Consider the following 23,529-nt stretch of genomic DNA (forward strand, 5'->3'; position numbering starts at 1 on the left):
AAAATAATCATAGAGAAATAGCCCAATTTAATATGGCAGCCATTTGGCACATTACTAATATATCTGTTTTTGTCATGATTGTGTTCAATTAGATTTTGAACCAATTGTTATTAGCCTGTTTAGGCTATTCCTCTATCTGCAGTGGATGTAGAAAGATCATTTTTACTTTAAAAGGTATCATATCAGATAAACAATGTAATTTTAAACCAAAAAATTTAGAAACGTGTTGCTAATTTTAGTAAAATAAAGTACAGGTAGCCCTCGGTTTACGCCGGTTCAATTTACGCTGATTCACAATAACACTGCTGTGCAATTCACCATTTCGAAGAGTAATTCCCCGATTTTCCCTATGCTAGACTGATTTTCATTTCAGTGTTGACACACTTACCGAGCCGCGACATTGTACATTCGTTAAAACAAAGATTTTTATTAAATGTATTTATTTTTTCTGTTTAATGTTATTGGGTATGTATACATTTGCATTAAATTAATATTAAAATACTAAACGTTTAGGTACCCACGAGTCAAGATATTAAACTTAGTAGTCCAATAAATGGCGTCCGAATCCATAGCGCTAATGAATGTATCCCGTATCAGTTCATTCAGGAAAACGCCTTATGATGCAATAGCACTTCCGGCGATCACAAATTATTGTTAGTGAGACAAATCTACTTCTCGTTGGCCAGATGATACTTTTTTATTAGCCAGACAATATCTATCTCTCCTTAGCCACCTTGAATTTTCCTGCTCAAACTGACCTTATATATGCACTATGGCGACCGGTGGTCGACCAATCAGTGTCTTTGCTCGTTCGTAGCTCTACATCGAGTTAACGTATCCTTTCAACTAAGGAAAGTTTGACGGATGAAGTTTGTGAGTTAGACAATGTTGGGAGTGAAGTGCAAATGTAAAAAGGAGCATCATATTCGACCATATTCCAAAATTTTTAATGAAAGAAATNTAATGGTATTTAATATTTAAGTTAAAAATCACGAGTTTAAAGCTAGGATCTTTAATATGGATCCTCGATTTATGTTTTTATATTATATAACAACAAGGAAATTAATTAATTTATGTGATGCTTAATACGGGATTTTTTATTATTTAGTATCCACATTAAAGATTATGGTTATGAATTAGGTCATTATGCTCGATTTTATATCATAAACTGTAGATCTTGAAATAATTTAAATCACTTAATGGTGATAAATCGAGGATCCTGACTTAATTCACAGTCAGGATCCTTGATTTAACAACGTAAAATACGGATCATTAATTTAAATTTTTATATTTTATAACGAAAAGGGAAAAATTGTTATTTTATGTGATTCTTAATAAGTATTTTTACATGTAGATCATTTACATTTGGGGATAAATATCTTAGTTTAAATATTTGTAATAGAATGCAAACGATTACTATCACTATTTTAAAAACTTCGAAAATAAATCTTATTTTATCATATGCTTACCAGTTTATATTTGTAAACGGTAGTAATGGGTAAACAAAGTAAAAATGATTGACTGACAAAGGAACTGAAATATAATGTAGACATCCCTCCCTTAATGATATCCAAAACTATTTTTTATTATTATTATTATTTTTCAGCATCGATTGAATTGATCTTTTCTAAAAGAAATTTTTGCGTTTTTGGATATTAAATATCAAGAAAAATAATTTTGGATATCATTAAGAGGGATATCTGCATTATATGTCAGTTTCTTCTTAAACTTTGTCCATAATTTTTATTGGAATCGTTACTGTTGTTTCAATTTATTTAAATGTTTTATAAATAAAATCCTTAAAATCTTTTAAATGAAACTATAATCTTTAAGTGAAAGATAATCATTTTGAAGTTTTAACAATGATTATTCGGATTTATTAACTATGTGCAGGATTCTAACAATTTAAATATACAGACAGTCTATAACTATAAAATGTAACATATCGAAATTATTAATGAAGGAGTGTATAAAATAGCTAATGACTTAAAATTAAACTATATATGACTAAAAAATAGAAGACAAGCATAAAATAAACTGAAAATTTTTCTCTTAAAAAAATAAGTGTTTATATAACTTATGTAAACGCAGTACAAGTTATATAAAATATTCAAGGTTGTGTCATCACCATTTTCTACGATGCTATAATTTTAAATATTAATTCAAGTAAAGCACTTAATTCTTAAAATATCAATATTAAAATTTTTATATTTCTAAAAAAAATTATAGTTAATGAAATAATTTCTTTTAACTTTAAAAAATTTTTATAATCAATTTTTTATTGAGGAAGTTATATATTTACTTAATATAAAAGCACATGAAATAAAAAATAACCTTTTATATTGATTTCACAATTCGGACACAATCACTTTTGTCACACTGTTAGGTTGCCTCAAGGAATGATTGAATACTTTCTCATGAAACCAATCTAACGACATCGTTATGCAATCAATTCCTAATACACGAAGCCATAAATCAATATAAATAGTTATTTGTGAATATTTTATTAATGTTTTAGGTTAAACTAACGATGTGAATAAAGTTGCACATATAAAAAAACTGACTAAGAGATTTTTAAAGCTGAAAAATATTTCAGAAATAAAAAATGTCAACTGAAATATTTATAATTTGATATTCTACACGTTTATTCAAATTTAATATTAATGTTCTAAATGAAAATCATTAAAAATTAATATAATTGCGATAAAGGCAGATGATATTTGCAACTGATGTGCAAATCTTAAGCAACGATTTTTTTTTCGCCGTAACTCTGAAAGACATAAAATTCAGAATACAGAGACAGTATTCTGTACTTAATTAAAGGATGAAGAAAGCACACTTGTGCAAAAATGAATAAAACGCACACAGTATGGAATCAAAGCCTTCTTATTGTAGTGTTGCACTGCGCGCGCTGATTGCAAACGTTTTGCGTGCCCTCACGTCATCTGTGATGTGTTCTTCCTGTCTACGAATAATTTTTCTACTAAATTGAGTGTTCATTGTACTGATCGCAGCAAACCCTTTTCTACAATTTCATAGCTGTCTGCTTAAAAATTACATTGTTGCTCAAGTTTTGCACACAAGTGTATTATTTATAGTAAGTTAGGTCTAAATATTTTATATATTCGTTTATATAACTGATATTATATTTAAACGTTGCAGAAAATTAAACATCTGCTAAATAACTATGTCAACTATTATATTAACATTGTAAATTTAATAACACATATTTTAAAATTAAAATGCTAAAATAATTCTTGGAATAGATATCTCTTGAAAATATGAAACATAAGCTCAATAAAATGAAACAAAAGAATGCAAACGATGTCGATAATTCTTAAATTACTTCTACAATAATCACACTGTTACTGGCAATCACAAGTACTGTACAGTACTTAATAATCTGAATCAAAATAAACGCATCTCTAATTTAAATTTTTAAATGCAGTAGAAAAATAAAAGTCATTACTCCTAGTTATTTTTTTAAATTCTAGATGTTATTTTTTAAAAGAAATGATCTTATCGAAAAAATAAAAAATTTAATTGTTAACAGAATCAGTTTGCTGATAAAAATATTTATAAATCTTTTAACATTAATGTTTTAAAAGCGTTCATTTAAATTGAGGTTTAAATGATATATTCACGGATAATCTTTTGTAATTTATAATTATAATATAATAAAAACGCTCAAATAATTGTAATTAAATTAAGTCGAATTTTTTCATATAATTCGAATGTAAACCAAATCGTTAATTAAACGTACAATCTCAAAATAAATAAAAATGTTTTAAACAAGTCATTGTATCTAATTCGATAATTGATTATGTAAAATAAACAAAACCAATTTTTACCGAGAGGATGTTCCTGAGTTTTCGAAGGAGTTTGAATAACAGGTAGAGTGGAACGAATTTTATTGCCTCTTCTGAAACCAGTTGCCGATGTTTCTACTTCAGACATAATTCCAGGATCGTCATCATAAACACTAGCAGGAGGTTGATAGAATTGAGGATTCCTTTGAGCAAAATGACCCTAAAAAATCGATTTATAAAGTTATTTTATAATAATCAGATATAAAAATATTATAAACATAACAATATAAAATTAAGAAACCTTTTTTTAACTTCATTCCGATGTTTTAATAATAATTATAAACATATTTTGAAAACTCAATATATTTTTAAAATTTATACAAACAATATTTATATAAATTTTGTTTGTAAATGTTTAGATGAATTTTAAAAAAGTATTTATCGGATGCTGTACTTAAGTACTCAATTTTTAAATTCTGTTTTCATATTTAAATCATCTTTTCTGTAATTTTATCTTCATTCAAAAATATAAAGTTTTTAAAAATTTCTCTTCCATTTTCAATCATCTAAAATCAATCTAATTAAAGCTAGACAATTAAATTAGTGATGTGAGTATCATTTGTATCGCATATTACAAGTTTAAACTTTATCTGTTATAGATGGACCTGCGAAAAATGGGCCTAGCTCTAGCCTAAAATACCACAAAAACTTAGATCAGGCTCAAACTTAAACCGGATCTTCATGACAGTAAATTATAATTTACCACATCATCATCCAATCTACTAAAATAAATAACAATTAATCTAATAGTTTATATTCATTTCTTATTTTCTAGCTTGTTCTCTTCTTCAGAAGGAAGTGATTAAGTTATCAGAATTATATTTATCGATCTCATTGTCATTTTTATGAACAACAATCTATTTTGATGCAGAACAGCGCTTCTCAACCTTTTGTTTACTTGATATTCTTTGAAAATTTTTATATTATATAAGAANAACGATTAATAACATTGAATTCTGAATAATAAAATATATAAATATTTAATAAATTCAATGTTTCTAATGTGACCTATTAATGTTATGAATTCGATAAAAGCGTGAATAGTGTAGGCTACATTTTTCTGTATAGACATAATATGAATGAATGAAGTTTCATTTATATATTTTTTCGGATGTCTGCGGAAACAATCCCGAAATATTCTTTGAATTTTTTCAGAGAAATTTACATTTATTTACTTTATACAGAGCGTAGACAAAATATTGCACTAGATTACGTAATGAATAAATACAATTGCACTGGAGTATAATCGGTAGTGGAATACTTGGTTTGGACGCTATACAGCCAGACTACTCCTTCGAAAGCAGCCAAATACTTTCTCAGGTTCTATGAAAGATAACAACATAGTTTAAAATTTAAACGATAAAATAGTAGTGTCTGAAGATCAGTACAAAATGTTTCTTTTAATGTTAAAGAGGAAGCAGCCGTCGAAAAATGAACAATGAAACTGCGTAAGACTCATCTGTATAGCCTTCAGCTCTTAAGACCGTTCAGGTTTGAAATAATTTATCCGAAAATAAATTATATCAAACAAAAAAGAGATTTAAAAATTCAGAAACTGTCCAAATAAACAAATAAAATATTTAAATATTTAGGAATTTCTAGTTTCTTATTATATAAACAAATGAGGATGAGTGATAAAGACATAAATTATCTAACTTTATACTGACGTTCCAATTTCGTATTTCTATCTTCGTTTCAGCAATTTTTTTTTTTTTTTGATTTTTGACCAAGATTAAACTAAATTTAATCGAGGTCATGTAATATGTCAACTCAAGTAAAGCTATAAAAAAAAAAATTCTGTGATTGATGACTACCTCCACATTTATCTTGCAATATAACATTTGTTCTTGTCCGTCTCTAGCATCATCTATTGATGAGCACAGCTATTGTGGCTAGATTGATAAAAATTATATTTCGAATTGGTTTCCTATCTCTGTAACAGTAAATTTATAAATTAATGAATCAACTACTTGCCGATCATAGAAAAAATAATTCTAATTTATATAAGACTTAATCTTATTGTAAATAATTATTAACTAAGTTATTATTGTTACTGAGTGTTTATCGACAATACACCTCGTATTATTAATATTTGTAATACTCCCTTTGGGGAATTGTACCTAATTAAATTAAATTTATATAAGACAATTACTGTAGATAAAGATTATACAATTATAATTAGTATGAATCATCCTGAAATTTGTGCTCTTGTTTAAGAAGTTATTGATAAATATGATCAGTTGAAGACTTTGATCATTTAATTTAAAAACTATACAAATTACTTTATTTCTTTTACGTTTAAAATTAAATAAAAAAAGTTCTATCAAAAATAACATCGAAAACAAATTACGTTAATTTACTTAAATAATGAAACATTGTTTAAGATTTTATTTTTTCCAATTAAATCATAAAAGAGATCCCATTTATTTATTTGTTTCTCAAAACGGAGAAAAATAAGATGTTTCTTTTTCCATCACTGACTCTACTGAGGAATCTCTAGAAATGAAGACTATAGAGAAAAGATTGCGTCATAACTTTTATTTTTATAGCTGATGTCACAGAATTTTTCAGATTCTCGTTCATGTTACCTAAAAACTCGGTTTTCAGCATTCGATTTTTCTCTCTCTCTTTTTCTTTCTTTCTTTTTTCAATTTTATATAAACGTTTAGAAATTATCACTTTCAGATTATTCTGATCATTACGAAATGTAGATTTAGTCCCTATAAGCATTCCTAGTTTCTATAAATTAACTTAATGTAATATTAACTTTTATACTTATAAATAAATGCCATGTTATACATAAATTCAAATGCTTATATTATATAAATACTCACATTTATACAGAAATATTTTAAATAATTACAATTATGATTATACTTTGTATATAGCAGATAATTTTGTTTTCTTGCCAAAGATGCGTGGCAGGAGAACATCGCGCCGCAAACGATCCTTGGTAACCATCTCATTAGTCATCCATAAGGGACAATTTCAGCCATAATCCTTCTTGAGCGTAATATGCAAAACTGAAACAGCCATAAAGCTCAAGCTTGATAATGTCTCAAAGAAAAAAATCTAATGCAATGAAGCGAGTTACACAAATTTTATAAATTTCGTTGTCTCGAATGTTTATCTGATTTGTTTTAATTACAAATATTATAGTAATATTTTTCAGTTTAACAAATATATGTGCGATTTTCAACTTTTTTTACGTGATTTAATTTATTGTAAAATTCATAGTGCAAAATTTCTTAACTCATTAGAGTAATTAACTAAAGCTTTGTGTACACCTATATAAATCCCAGAAGTGGATAAAATAAACAAGTATTTCGGTCATATTATCACTTTTGATACAGATGATTTGAAAGTAAGATGCTTCATATAAAATTCTGGGCTGATTCGGCAAAAATAAACCTTTCCAATTTTCAGCCAATAAATACGTATCCGAAAATCAGCTAAGCGTAACCATAGAAAGTAAAATGTTGCGAATCAGCGCATTTTATGATCCAAAAATTTTATAAAATGGCCTATTGTAAGCAATAGGTGTAATATACAGTCTAATCCAAAAATTTAATTCATGTTAAGGGAAGATGGTCAGCTTTTCCACAATATCCATATGTCGGATGCATTAAAAACTCGCCATTAAAAATCTTGTGTTATTTTTAATGGTGGGTTTATTATCTAACAGAAAAATTTTTAAAATGGCAGGAATATTTTTCCATGAAAACGAATAGGCCATTTTTCTTACTAACTTAATTTACGCGAATAATTAAGAAGTAGCAGAAATGACTTCATGATCAAATATAATTATTAACATCTTGACCAGAATTCCCCAAAAGCTATTGATAAATATTATTATCTTAGCAACATATTCATTTTATAACATTCAATTTAAACCAGCGTAAGCCTGTCGTCAAGTTTTGTTACAGAATACAATTTAAACAATAAATTCATTAAATAATTAATTTCTAATATTTCAAATTTAAAAAAAATTATTTTAAAGCCTTTGTTCACTCTTCTCGGAATTCTATAGTGTAATAGCTACTGAATGCGATTGAAAAATCCGAGGATCTTTAATGGGCGGGTGCACGATAGGTCTGTCCCCACCCCTCAGCTTTCGGTTGGCCCGGCACAATGGGCTTTTCAGTCTCGGTGCTAGGTGACTTCCACTATTCACTCTATAATGTACAATTTGTTTCTTATAACGTTAGTTCTTACTGAATTCATAAATCAAATTTGAATTATAAAAAATATTCAGCGAAAGATACGTCTGAATAAATTAATAGCAATCCAATAGTAACAATTAAATAAGAAAGGGCTAATAATAGCCTAACAACTAATATTGTATCTTTTGACTAAAAATATTTCAATTAAATTTCAATCTTATATATTTTGCAAAAATTGACTCTCGTTTATAACTAAAATTATATATTAAATTAATGAGTGAGATTTATCAATAAGAAATGAAAATGGAGTATTTTTTCAATGTAATAATAACAAATGATCAAAACATACAACAATAGAGCTAATTTATCAAGATAGTTAAGGACCTAAAATAAATGTAATGGACAGTTTCTTACAAAAGAAAGTTAATGCAGAAGCAGATAAGAGATATCTTTATGATCATATCTCTGAAACCATTGTGATCAATGTAATGAGTAAGTATAATGAGTATAAGAATAAAGAAAAACTTTCTAATTAAAAAAAACTCATTATTATATAAATATGTTAACGCGATTCATATATGAAGGACAATGTGTTCAAATAGAGAAAATAAAAAAACTTTTTAAGATCGCAATAACAATAATTCCATATAACTCTTAAAAGCAATAAATCTATCATATCAAACAATTTACAATATACATAAGAACTATTTTTAATTCTTCACATTATTGCTACATATTTTAATATATATATATATTATATATTAATATTAATATATATATATAGAACTAAAAATGCAATATATATATATATATATTGCATTTTTAGTTATAATGGGCGACCAGATAATTAAAGACCGGACATGATATACCCGTAAAAATTCCTGTTATCCTTGGCCATTCGGCTGGTTTTAGCTGCAAATTATTTATGAACAGTCGATGTCAATAAAATAATAAATCTAAATTTGAAAAAAAAGTGTATGTTTTATTTTCAGTTTGATCATTCGATGATTTACATAACATTTAAATAAGAACAAAATAATATATATTTTACATTTAACACTAAAAAATTTTATAAGATCTTATATACTAAAAATTGTCAAACTGATGTTTAACAGGTTAAAAAAAAAATCTATTTTAATTTAGAAATTTATTTCAAATGATGAATAATATAGTATCCACGATTTTTAAATTTTGAGAAATTATAAATAAATTTTATTTTATATAATTCAAGTAGCTCGTAATAAATTTCAATTTAATTACATAAAAGTTTAATAAATTGATTTATGCATTAAAACACTATAAATATTTTAAAAATTGTAATTTTATTAATTTTAAAAACAAATTTATAAAATAACGATCATACTTATAATTTTAAAATAAATTAACAGTAACCACAATTCTAATTTTGTGTCTAAAACAAGCATATATTAATGTAATTACTTCTTTCGATATGTTTAAACACTGTACTCTATTAATATTTGCTACTTTAATTTATGATTTTTTTCATCTATCAAAATGATAGGAAAAGAAACGTAAATAACAAGAGACAATAACTTTAATCTATTTCTAAAAATATATTATTTTTTTAACGTCGTAATTATCTAAATTTATCGAATATTTAATGATTTCATATGGTTTTTCATCGCCTGAATTGGAATAATTTCTTTTGATTCTTACTGAATTATAGACAACATTCCAAAAATTTTTTTGAAATATTAAATTGAAAAGTTACTATAAAATTTATAAGCCATTCTTTATTTTAATTTTAATTAATATATACAGTACTCAAGTAGATATATCTTTTTCAATTCGGTAAATTAGCACACCATCAAAAATATCAAAGAAATCATTTATCGAAATTAATCGATCATTCTTACTGGATCCTTTGAATAAAATTAATTTAGTAATTTAATTAATCAAGCATTAATAGTTTTGTTAACATAATCAAATTAAGTGCAATTGAAATAGGATAAAGAAACATTCATATATATATCTTTCACGTTTAAAATGCTATTTTACACTTTTAAGCTCTGTTTAATACTATTAGATCTAAAATAATTACTGAAATAAAAAGAAATTATTTAAAAATTTAATTCATTAGACTCAGTATAACTATATTTAAGATTAGTTAGTACAATAAATTTAAAAAATAATTTTATGATAATTAAAATGTACAGAAATATTTGAAATAAAAGACGCAGCATATTTATTCAAGTCGTCATTTAGATATAAATACATTTGAAAAATCAGAATTAGAAAGTTTTAATAATATATTTAAAACAAAATGTATATATATAATATAATATAAATGCTTAAACTACTAATAAAAAATTTTATTGTCAAAGGATTTTCGTTAATACTAATAACAAAATACATATAAATTTAATAATAGTAAACTATATTTAAAAGTTTTGTATATATATACAGTCGTCTAACTATTTTTTTCCTATTAATGAAAAAAAACCCCGTTAAACAGGCTTAATATTTTTCTGGAAATGTTCTCAAAATGCTCTGCCATCCATAACAAAATTTCGCAAATATATTAATTATATAGCCTACATATATTTTCTAATATTTTATTAAAGGAGAAAACTGCATTGGGTTTATTAAGCGAGGTATTTAATAGATAAACTATATCGCTGACCTCAATTTTGACCATTAATCTATAGTGGGCAAAATTTCATCCATGCTTCGATGACTTGCAGTGATAAAGGATGACGAACAGCCAATGCGTCGGATTCGAACCTGAATCCTCTTGGTAAAAATTCTATACTGAATGACAATTTGATCGAAAAGAGAATATACATAACATATCGTTCAGTGTTACATGTGAGATTATTATTATGAATCGATTTTATAACGAGTCTTATTTTTTTATTTTTTAGAATGCTCTCAACAAGACTTCGTGTCTTCAACTTGAATTAAAATTATAATAGTTCTGGGATTCAATTGAACATTATGGATTAATCTACATAAAAATGACTAAAATATACTATATATCTCCTTTTGATATTGAGAGAGTTTTATTCTAGTTTTTACTCTTGTTAATCTTGCTTATCTTTACTCAAATTCTCTTGTCTTCAGGAGAAAATAATTAAATCAAACTACTGTACTGTACTAATATACAGTACAATTGGTAACCGTAACCTCATTGGTTGTAGTTATTAATGTTAGTTATGATTTGGTTTATGAATCAAACTTGTTCACTAAATGTAAAATATGAAAGAAAGTAATTAATAATATTGTTTTCACAGATAATTGTTCATTTTATTTTAAAACGAATTCAATGTTTTATCGGTATAATTGTATCAATCAAATTACATTCTTTAGATTCATGTGAATTATCATAAATCAATATTTTCCTTTCATTATTCGATTTTATTAAGGATTTAACTATATTAGAATAAACTTTTAAAAAGACGGCACTTAAAAGAAAAAAAAAAATCAAAATGGCGTTTTCTTGAATTCATCAAGCCACATATCTTTAATGTTGCCAGACGAGTGGAATTTATGTTGCGTATTAAAGATCCTTAAAGAAAGCAATATTAAATATATTTCGTCACGTGTATTAATTAGTTTTATCGCAATTATAGTGGCAAGTGTAGAAGTCAAAGAGTTCTAAGTCAAAACAACGTTTGAGCCGTATGACATGATGAAAGAAGCGCTGACACACAAAACAAGTTATATACACGGTGCACGGAGTGTTGCTTGGATTTAACTTTATTTGCATGAATTAAAAATGTATACAGTAATAAAAACATCAGAGAAATTAATTGTTTTGGCCGTATCATACCTCAGAAAGTACTACGCTTAGTAAGGCTCCATAAGCTCCATAGCAAAACATGGGGTGTTTTTAAAAATGGATAACTTATATAGTAACCTTTTTTAGCGTGTCACCTCTTCAAATGTTCTTTATTATTATGTAGAAACAGTTTTCAATCCATAACTTGAAAATGGACATTTTACTTTAATAATATTAGCAGCAATAACAACAATAAAATACTATAATGCAATCAAAACATTTCGTTAAATATTTCAAGGTTATCGAAGCTTAAAACAATNAAATTGTTTAAAACATCTTTCTGGAAACCGCACAGTTTTAAAATTGCGATTATTATAAACAGTAAACCTTGATAAAATTTCCTTTAAAATATTCTCTAACAAAAGACAACTCAAAGAAAAAGGTGTACTCCACTATAAGATTTTGTATTCCTGTATGCGAAAAGTCGATAAATTTGTTTTGTCTTCTGTTTGTGGATATATTTAATAATTTTCGTTTAAGTTTATTGTTTATGCTAATTTTATGTAGCATATATATATTTTGGCAACTGATAAAGTCATGGCACTGATTTGGCATGGTATAATATTGATCCGCTGATAAATGAAAGTGTGATGTGAATCCGTCAGGACTTCGTAATTTTTCGTCAGTAATTAGATTGGACACGGTATTCGTATCCCATTTTTTGCTCATGCTATTGAATCCCATTGCGAATCAAGATCATAATGGACAAAATTGAGATTGTCATATAGCTCATATGATCTTGCACAGATATAACAACGCACATACCTAATATTTATATTTGAATCACAGAAAAAGGACTAATAACTAAAAATCAGGAAAATATAAATAACTAATCTGTGTAAGTTATTATATACAAACAATATATGTCCATCGACACTAGGATAAGAGAAAACAATCAGTCCCGAATAAGAACTGAATCTCTCAACAGTCTGTCTTCTTTCTTATTCAGTTTTCACATCACTCATTATTGAAATATTTATTACTTTATAAAAAGTTTAAAATAAAGAAAAGTTTAAAAAAGTTGTACCAACTGAGTCCAGATGGTGCTGTTTTTTCAGGGGCTTATTATATGCGTAAACATTTTTTTAAGTTTAATTTTTGTGATATCATATGTTGTAATTTATCGACAAACAGGATATCGGAAAGTTGACAAATTTATCTTCCAAATAAAAAGAAAAATTGATATATAACTGTCAGGTAATGATATATAAAACTGTCATTCCAAAACTTCACATTGAATGAACTGAAATATGTGAAATGAGGAAAGAAACAAAAAAAAGTGAAAGATACTGGTATATGCATTTTAATTTGGGCTTCACGTATGAGGATACTAAATTCAATATTATAACAAATTTCTTTTCAAATTTAAAAAAAAACTCGTTTGAGAAAAATAAAAAAAATGTTAGATGTTAGTCTATATATTTCGATTTTTACAAAGAAATTCTTTGAAAGAAAAAAAATCAATAAAATACTTTTATTTTAGTAAAATGAATTTATAAAAACAATATTTCTCTAGTCATTCGAATTTTATTGTTTATAACAATAAATAAATTTTAAAATATTTCTAACTTTCAATGATTTATGACTTAAAAGAAATATACTTTTACAAATATTTCAAATTTGGGAATTGTGTATTCAATATCAAATACTACATACAAACAATTACATGAGTCCATACATCACAGATTTCATTAAATGGAATTGTAATTTTAAAGTATTGATATTAGTAAAATTTGTTACAAATTAAACCATTCTAGTGAATAATTTGTATACAAAGACACATTCAATATTTCTGTTGAAAAAAGAAAAAAGTCATTCATTATTTTTTCATTAATTTCAACAACTTCAATTAAAACTTGTATTATTATTATTAAATNTATCCTTTTTTGCTCTTCTTGACATTCTAAAAATAATATTTAATATTAAAATTTTTAATAATCTATAATTTTAAAAATATAATTTAAATTATTAAGATAAGGTTATTCTGAATTAAACTTTTTAAACTAAATAATTTAAACAACATTCATTTTCATTACTCGTAACTTGTAGTTCGGACATTATTATTAATTATATAATCTTCATAACTATTTCTAAACTTTTATAATAATAATATTATTTGAGTAATACTTATAGGCCTAAATTATTAAAAATAATATAAAATAAGTTTTATTTAAAATAAATAATTGAATAATTTATTTTAAATATAACTTTTAGTATGTTGTCATACTTTAAGCATATAAAACATGTTATAATCCTTACATTTTATAGTTAATTAAATATTAAACGTCTTGAAGTGTTTTCATACTTTAGCAAGAATTTTTTCGAAATTATTTCTAACTTTCGAATTTTATTAAAAAATTTGTTTCAAAATAAAGATTATTATTAACAGAAAATTATTATTATTATTATTATTTTTAATGTCGGTGATATGATAGTTTGGCAAAGGAAATAACGTTTTAACTTATCGGATAAAAGAAACTTTTGAGAAGAACTAATTGGAAAATGCTATCGATCAATCAACCCATCAATTAAATCAGAAAAACAACAGTCTATACGTATGTATGAAGAACTAATAATTTATAACTATAATATACGGATTTAGAATTTACTAATGACAAAAATAAAAAAGTAAATGACAAGAAATAAACACGACGGTATAATATTGAATATTTGTATGTTTTGACGGTATGTTGAATATTTAAGTAAAATTAAAATTGCAATAAATTTATTTAACTTATTTAAACTATTGTTTTCTTGAAAATAATCTATCACGAGATTTTGATTGATGTAGTACACTTTGATATTTTCCATACACGATTTAATTAATTTTGAAATATTTTAAATCTGCTATTCTATACAACACAACTCGAAAATCTGCTAATAAAATTAAAATAATCTCGATTCTCATCAGTAAGCAATACAAAACGTAGAAAATGAAAATTAGCATCTTGAAATTCCAATCGTTTAACAATCTAATGAATTTAATGCATCATTCAAAATCTTCTAAATCCAATTTTTTTTAAATAATTTCAAAATATTCTTAACATTTTAAGTTATTTTAAATGAATTTTTGTTCATTTAGCATTACAATTAATGCTAATTGTGTGAAACTTTATATCTAAATTTACACTTTAGGTTGCATCCAAATTATTTTCTCATAAATAAAAAATAAAATTTTAAGCGTCTATTTATCGAAATGTTTTTAAAATTCAATAATTAATTTCAATTAGCTTNAAATATAACCCAATAAAAATGACGAAATTTTAAACTGGAGATTTTAAAAATTCTTTTATGAGCAAGAATTTGGGAAAATATTTCAAGTATTTAAATATGACTTTAAATTTTTCGATAAAACTATGGCTTTTAATATTTTCGATAAAACTTTGCAATATTATTATTCACCAATTTACATAATATTGATAAAGCAGCTAAATTAATTCATGAATCAGCAGAACATGTGAAAATGAAGTACAATGACAAAATTACCATCGAAATTAGAATTTACAATCTAAAATAAGAAGAAAACTTTCGTGTCGTGTTCGATTAATTATAAAGAATAAATATAACTACATAGATTATTAACTAAAATATTTTATTAGAAAATTAACTGTAAAAATCATTAAAATTTTAATCATAGTAATTAAAGGAAATGTTTTAACTGGAAAAGTTTCATATTAACAAATAATCTTATTAAAATTTAATGAATATTTTAATTAAATAGAGTATTAAAAAATTTAAAAATAAACGATAATACAGATATACTGTACTGTACAACTTATTAACATATACATAGTTTATTCCGATTTTGATCATTCTTTAAATTCAAATACGTACATTTTTTAATTATGTGTAAAATAAATACTTATACAGCTTTCAAATATTCACAAACAACATAAACTTAGCGTATTTGAATTCGTCGTTTTCACATCATCGATACACGACAGTGTCGACCTTTGTCTTTATTGTTCTCCGCAATACGTAAAATTGTTTAAAACATCTTTCTGGAAACCGCACAGTTTTAAAATTGCGATTATTATAAACAGTAAACCTTGATAAAATTTCCTTTAAAATATTCTCTAACAAAAGACAACTCAAAGAAAAAGGTGTACTCCACTATAAGATTTTGTATTCCTGTATGCGAAAAGTCGATAAATTTGTTTTGTCTTCTGTTTGTGGATATATTTAATAATTTTCGTTTAAGTTTATTGTTTATGCTAATTTTATGTAGCATATATATATTTTGGCAACTGATAAAGTCATGGCACTGATTTGGCATGGTATAATATTGATCCGCTGATAAATGAAAGTGTGATGTGAATCCGTCAGGACTTCGTAATTTTTCGTCAGTAATTAGATTGGACACGGTATTCGTATCCCATTTTTTGCTCATGCTATTGAATCCCATTGCGAATCAAGATCATAATGGACAAAATTGAGATTGTCATATAGCTCATATGATCTTGCACAGATATAACAACGCACATACCTAATATTTATATTTGAATCACAGAAAAAGGACTAATAACTAAAAATCAGGAAAATATAAATAACTAATCTGTGTAAGTTATTATATACAAACAATATATGTCCATCGACACTAGGATAAGAGAAAACAATCAGTCCCGAATAAGAACTGAATCTCTCAACAGTCTGTCGAATACTCTAAATATTTTATAATAATATTCTATATACATTTAGCTTCTTTCGAATTAAATATATTACGATTGCATTACTAAAAAAACGGTCTATTTTTAAGTTTCAAGCTTTTAAACGAAATAAATCTCAAACGGATTCAAAAATTTAAGTCGCAATAAAATAATAAAATAATTATTGTTTCGAAACAAGCATCGAAATGAATTATACAAGGGGTTTAAATCTTAGCTCCAGTGGTTATAAATGAATTCAGCAGAAATTCTCATGAATTAGGGAACTTTCACAAAATTTTTAGAAAAATCTGAATTTTTAAAAATCAGCTTGAAAATTTCAAGACCGTAGCCTCAAAAGCAACTTACTTTAAAATCAAGAAACAGATCACAAACAAAACCTTCAATTTTCACTTATACTTTTAATAAATGTCAATTGTATATTCACTGTAAGTTATACAGAACATATATTAAATTTCTGTGCATTTTGCAATTTCAATAATAAAAGTTTCACCTTTCATGATAGTAGAAAACTTGGAAAAGAATAGAAACTTTCTAAAAAATTCTTGAAAATCATCCAAAAATGTTTTGGATATTTTCTTATAACTGAACTTTTTAGAAAATCTCTCCTAATTATCCTTAAATCTAACAATAGACATATTTTAGTTTACTAAAAGCTATTCTGCCTGAAAATTTGCTTATGAATTATTCATATTTTTAAAGAAAATGAATAGTGCATAGTTCAAATTGTTCTTTAGAAGTATTTGCAATTTGCAAATTTATATTTATTGCAAACTGTTAATTTATTGCAAATTAACAGTTTGCAATAAACATAAATTTGAATATATGACAACGATAATCTAAAAGCGGTAAATACATAACAACGATCACATTTAATAAATGTTAGGTAATCAATTAATAGATATCCTTCAAACCAAAACTGATAGTTTTTCATTTTATTTTTAATGGCATTCGATAGATGTGGTGTTATTTTCCACCCTAGAATAAAATCAAAGATAACTTCAATCAAATTATGAAGACAGAAAGTAAAAATCTAACCTTACTCCTGACATTTTATTTAATTTGTTGAGATGAATTTGTTATCTTCACCAAACTAAAAGACAGATGTGAATCGAAATATCAGAAATCAATATTACCGCCACCTTTTTAGATTCTGCCAAATACTTTCCAACAAAGTTTATATAATTAATATGGATTTTACTTATATATTTAATCTTATGAGAAAATTTTCATGCAAGAAACTTTGAATGAATTGAGATATCTTTGTAAGATAATAATGTATCGGTTGATTAAATTAGAATATNTCATATATTTTTAGTATGTATACAGCTTCAGAATACATATTAAAAAATATATATTTTATATTCAAGTTTTCGTATTCTGAAACTTCTCAAATCTGTATAGAGAATGGCAATTTGTATTCAATTCGCAATATCAAAATTCAAATTTAATATAATGCATTAAACATTTATTTTGGAAAAAACTGTAGTAGTATCTAAATCTGGTTAGTTCATTTCTGATGTTTTGAAAAATAATGGAACTCCTATAGATTTCGAATTGCTTTAATGCAGCTAGAAGAAGAATGGTCTTAAAGTCATTTTTACTACACCCTGTGGGATTAACTTCTTTTCTGTGTTGCAACGTAAAGGGACTAGAATCCAAATTACAGATAGAACCTGAACAAAACACAATTGTAAATGATTTTCGTTCAGGTTAATTAGGAGTTTCTTCCTGCAGACTTAAAGCATGATAAGAGATTGTTATTTATTTATTTATTTTTTCGTTTGAAATACTGCAATTAATATTTGTTATAAAACGGATTTCTTTTTTGTTTGTAAAAATATTTCATGTCGAAAAATGATTTAATTTATCCAAACTTATTTTATAAAGCATCAAAATGCAATAAATCAATGTTTGAAAAAAACTGTTTACATATTCGAATAAATTGAAAAATAAATAACTTACAACACAAACATTATTTTTTTTCGATAAATTATTGAGATAGTTGCTAAAGCAAATAAAAATAAATATCGCATATAATAATATATATATAAATCTCTGCATAATTGGAATCCTTACGAAAAAAACTTAAGCTTCAAAAAATAATTTCATTAAAAAAAATAACAATTCACGACCAGTAAAAAAACAAGAAATATCTTAGAATAACAGATGATAAGTCATTATTACAAAGATATTATAGACGAGTAAATGGATTTAAATTGGAAAAAACCGTCCCCTTTTGTTACATAGATAACGAATACAATCTGTCAAAAGTGGAGAGTTTTTGCAATTTCGAGATTGTATTATTTCAAGATTAACTTTAGTCATTTTTATCAAAATTTTTAGAATTATAATAAAATCAAAACGAATTATTTATTTATAAGTATTAGCATAATATACAAAAACCAGTCGGTTAGACATCTTTTAGTATTTATTGAAATAATATTAATCACAAAATGACAAAAATTTTCTTAATAAAATTATAAGAATAAATATTTCTTTAATTGAATTTTAGTTATCTCGCATAAAAGTAATAAGAAAGATATCAAAGGCATTCTCCATTATCAAAGAAGTCGTGTTCTACGACGAGTATTAACAAAATGATACCCATATTCTTCTTCGATCACTACAACTGTACTTATCGAATTTTGAAAATGGTCAGCTTTGTCAACATAGAACGTTATTGTGAAGCTTTCTCTACATTTACAGTTGTAATAAAATCGAATCGTGCAAAGTCCTGTTCCTGCGCAACGTACGATGAACGGATTTTTCAAAATGATCTGAAATATTTGCACTTTAAGTTTAATGTGTAGTCATTTCAATATCCTCAAATAAATGATTTTAAAAAATTAAAACATATTTCGAGTTAAACACATAAAAATGAAATGTATATTAAAAAAATAAAACAAGTAACGTAAAAAATCGATATCGCTGTAGTGTTAGATGCACACGCAATTTTTATAAGCGAGATTTTCAATAACTCTTGAACAATAAAATATCGTGTAAAAAATAGGCTCTGCTCAATAAGTTTAATTTGTTAAATAAAGTTTAAATTTAAATTTTCAATTGAGATTCAATTAGCGTCTTATTAGCAGAGTAACAAAACACTACGGCAAATCTAATAAGTAATATTCCTCACAAATTTTTCTTTATAGGAATTTCATATCTTCTTTCACAATTTCCCACGAGAATTAGAAAGACAATGAAAAAACACGTTAAACAAATTTCAGTTTTTACATTTTTGATTTTTAAGTTTGTTTTTAATTCATTATTCATATTAATTTGTAATTACAACTACGATTTTAATCGTTTTCATTTCCGTAATGAAAATTCCGCGTGGATTGTACAATTTTCATTTGTGGAAGTTTATGTTAAATAATTTTTCTTATTTTGCGTATAGACTTCATTTATGTAATATATTAATAAGGTAATTATAACGGTTTAACCATTGTAGGCTGTTTGCGTCCATTTTGACCGAAATAAATTTGAAATTTTTATTTATTTTATTATAAATTATTCTGTATAAATCACACATCATGACCTTTTGTTTATAGCAATAATCTTTATATATCTTGATTTAAATTTTTTTAAAAACACACACATATATATATATATATATAATATTTTAATGACATATATTACTTGCGTACTATTTGAATCGAAATTGACCCAAGCACATTTTACTTCACTTCAACTGCAAATAACTTTCTAACTAATCCGTTCCCGACCCCGAAAATAAAGTCTTTTTTACCTTTTTAGCTGTATTTCATGCATAAAAATGCCTACAAATGCGATGTAATATTGTATATTATATAATATTATATTATATATAATAAATTTTTGTTATTTAATTTGACTTAAGCATCTTTAAAGACAAATTNATTTTTAAAAATAGATGAATTTATATTATAAAAAAAAAAAAAAAATTGAATTCATTTGCATTTCAAGAGGAAATTATGCAAAATAGAATGAATAATTTTGAAATTGAGATAAAATTACCTAGTAAATTTTATAAACGCTAAAGAAAATTAATATCTTAAAAAATCATGATGCATTTTTTTTATAAGATTCAGCTAAACTTACGTAGTATACACTACAGTTTTGTGGAATTGGAGATACTGTATTTAAAAATTACATGTGATTTGTAAAATTTTGTTTTAAACTAGATAAAATAAGTATAGAGAAATTTTATTAGCTTTAAATTCTATAATTAATAATCAAATTATTATAAAATATATTCCAGATTATTTGAAATTCGGCTTTTACAAGTACTGTATAGTATATGCAAAGTTTTCCACATAAAAACCACTCGAGATTACCGATGCGAACCGTCTTTTTTAATTTTTTTTAATGATTTTAAAGGAATAAATAATGATAAAAATTATGTCGCTTCTATCCTTCTTTCATAGGGAGATAGGAGGGACAACGTTAAAATTTGATACGGAACACATCAGAGAAGTGTAAGTCTTTGGATTCCATGGAAAAGACAAGAAGCTTTCATTTAAAGTATTTTTATAACATGCGTCTATTAAAAGTTACATACCAGATTTAACTAAAATATAGCATAATTATTGCATTCTCATCTGTTTAGTTTATTAAATGTTCAAATTGTCGACGTTGACGTTCTTTCATTTTTCCTAAACATTTATTATTTTTACAATCCTCCAACTATGCACAATATTTGGATGGCTAATGTAGTAAAGACTTTGCGTATTCAGCTTCAAGTGATCTCTAGCAGTAGGTGGTAGGAACATCACACTTTTTCCTTGACATATTCCCAAAGAAAGTACTCGAGAAGTGCGAGATCGGATCGAACGAGTCCTCCACGACCCATCAATGTGTTACCGAATTCCTGGTTTAAAAAAGTACGCGTATCTCATGAGAAAATGTGGTGAAGCAGTTTCTCGCTAAAACCACACATTTCTCTTCCGATTTTATGAGACTTCTTATATAGGAGGGGAAGACTCAACAATTTGAATCAACTCAAATCTTCAACTATTCGTAACTTTTAATAGAAGCATGTTATTAATTAATATGTCTTAAATCGTGGGTATAGAATCATAAGCGACTAATTAAATTTTTCAGTTTATCAATAATAGAGTATTCCTATTAAACACAGTAGTACCATTCTATTTCGGATCGTAAGCAGATATATAAAATTCCAAGTGATTACATAAAATAGCAAATTTTTAGTAGGCAATTGCCCACCAAAACTTTGCTATTTTCGGTCGGTCCATTTTTTCAAGTCTCGTTTCTGAAAATTACGATTTCACAGTTAGATGCCCATGGTTCTACTGTATAGCCTACCCACGAAATGAGTGTCTTGTCTTTTACCGTAGAATCCAAAACGTACACTTTTCTCTAGGGTTCCATTTGAAATTTTAAAGTTTTCCCGTCTTCTTAAGAAAGAAAACGAGAACAAACATAATTTTATCATTGTTACGAAGCTCCTTTAAACCATAAAAAATAACGGTCGCATAGGTTCAAGTTGTTGTTGAGTTACTTTACGTATATCTACAAGTTATTCATATTGTTAAAAATTTCATTTCAGTCAAAATACTGTATTTATCAAGTATTTGCAAAAGTTTTTAAAAATGAAAACTTTATTAAATGATAAATTACTTTTTCATTGATATCAAACGTGTGCAAAATAAAAGTTGGAAACTTTTTTGTAATTTAAACTTATTGAAAAACTTGTGCCGCCGACCGGAAGAAGGAGGAAAAAAATGCGAAAAGTTTGTGGAAGAAGATTCGGCTTTTCCTCGTTACCCGATTAAAAGAACGTTCATGTACAGTACCTACCGCGTCCATAATCGCTGGTGTAATTCGGGGAGGCGACTGGGCACGTGAGGCTGTCTTCTTGCGCAAAGGTGACATTAAAACCTGGTAAAGCAAAGACTTTTTACGTCGAGAATGACGAGCGGGAGAACAGGACGTGTCAGTAGATGACGACGAGCTACTACTAGCGTTAGAGGAAAGGGAAGGCGAATTGTGTCTGGAAGACGATCCTTGGTCGCGAAAGTGGACGATGGCTCGAAACATGACTTCCACCTTAAATCGCTCTTGATAGTATCAATGTGTTAAGCCTCGTGCCATCTGAGTGTAGAGGGCGCTTACTTCACTGCGGCAGCAATAGTCGTATCCATGGTAACGTGCAACTACACCGAGAAAGACTTAGTCAAAAATTGTTTATTTTCTCACCTTATCTTATATACGCAAGATGGCCAATTAGCAATTAATCTAATGCTATCGCGGTTCTTCAAATAAAGAATTATTCTCATAACGATTTCAAAAACTAATTGTGGTAGCACGCTCTTTAATTACTCCTTTATTAACTCCGTCCTACTCACTTCATTTGCCCAAGAATTCATTTATAAATTAAATATTGATCATCATCTCGCTCTTTTAAATGACTAAACTCATTATGTTACATTGAGAATTATGTCACTAATTCGGATTATACGCCATATTTAATAGAATAATTAAATTTCCATAAAACTTCTTTGGAAAAACACTTAACTAAAGTTTCAAACATCTATTTATCTTTGCTGCAATGCATACTACTTTTTAAATTATTTATATAGCTTAAAAAACTGTGTAGATTTAAAATTTAATATTAAATTCATTTATATAATTTTTTAAAGATGATAGAAAATGAATAAAAAACAAAGAATATCAAGTCTTTGTACTTCAACACTGGGCGTGGTGCCAATTTTCTATTCTGCAGCAAAATAATATATATAAATTTCATTTTGTAAATCAAACGTATAATATGTAGTGTGAAATTGTTCAGACACATAAAAGAATTACACAAGTAATTCCAGAAGATACTCCAAATCAGTAGTCTATAAGGAGGAAAGATGAATTGCTCGTTGCACGAATGTCTAATTTGAGCTCTTTCACATCTACAAATGAAACTGCTTTAATGAAATAAAATAGATTCATAAATCAAATACTTTTTACAAACGAAGTAACTGAACTTATTTTTTTATTCAGATTCAGAGATCGATCAATTCTGTGAATTATAAATT

At 26.0% G+C, this 23,529-nt stretch overlaps 1 protein-coding gene across 1 annotated transcript; it reads right to left on the reverse strand.

Annotated features, from left to right (window-relative positions):
* Window positions 1–3,577: 3,577 nt before the first annotated feature.
* On the reverse strand, window positions 3,578–22,767 carry LOC111640589 (coiled-coil domain-containing protein AGAP005037-like). Its single transcript, XM_023386618.1, has 2 exons — window positions 22,301–22,767; window positions 3,578–4,029 (listed from the first exon to the last, which is right to left on the reverse strand). Exons 1-2 carry the CDS (start codon window positions 22,538–22,540, stop codon window positions 3,754–3,756), a joined length of 516 nt encoding a protein of 171 aa, XP_023242386.1. The 5' UTR covers window positions 22,541–22,767; the 3' UTR covers window positions 3,578–3,753.
* Window positions 22,768–23,529: the final 762 nt, after the last annotated feature.

This window comes from Centruroides sculpturatus, unplaced genomic scaffold, assembly GCF_000671375.1.
Source record: "Centruroides sculpturatus isolate CEXI.00-Female unplaced genomic scaffold, Cexi_2.0 scaffold163, whole genome shotgun sequence".
Taxonomy (NCBI): Eukaryota; Metazoa; Arthropoda; class Arachnida; order Scorpiones; family Buthidae; genus Centruroides; species Centruroides sculpturatus.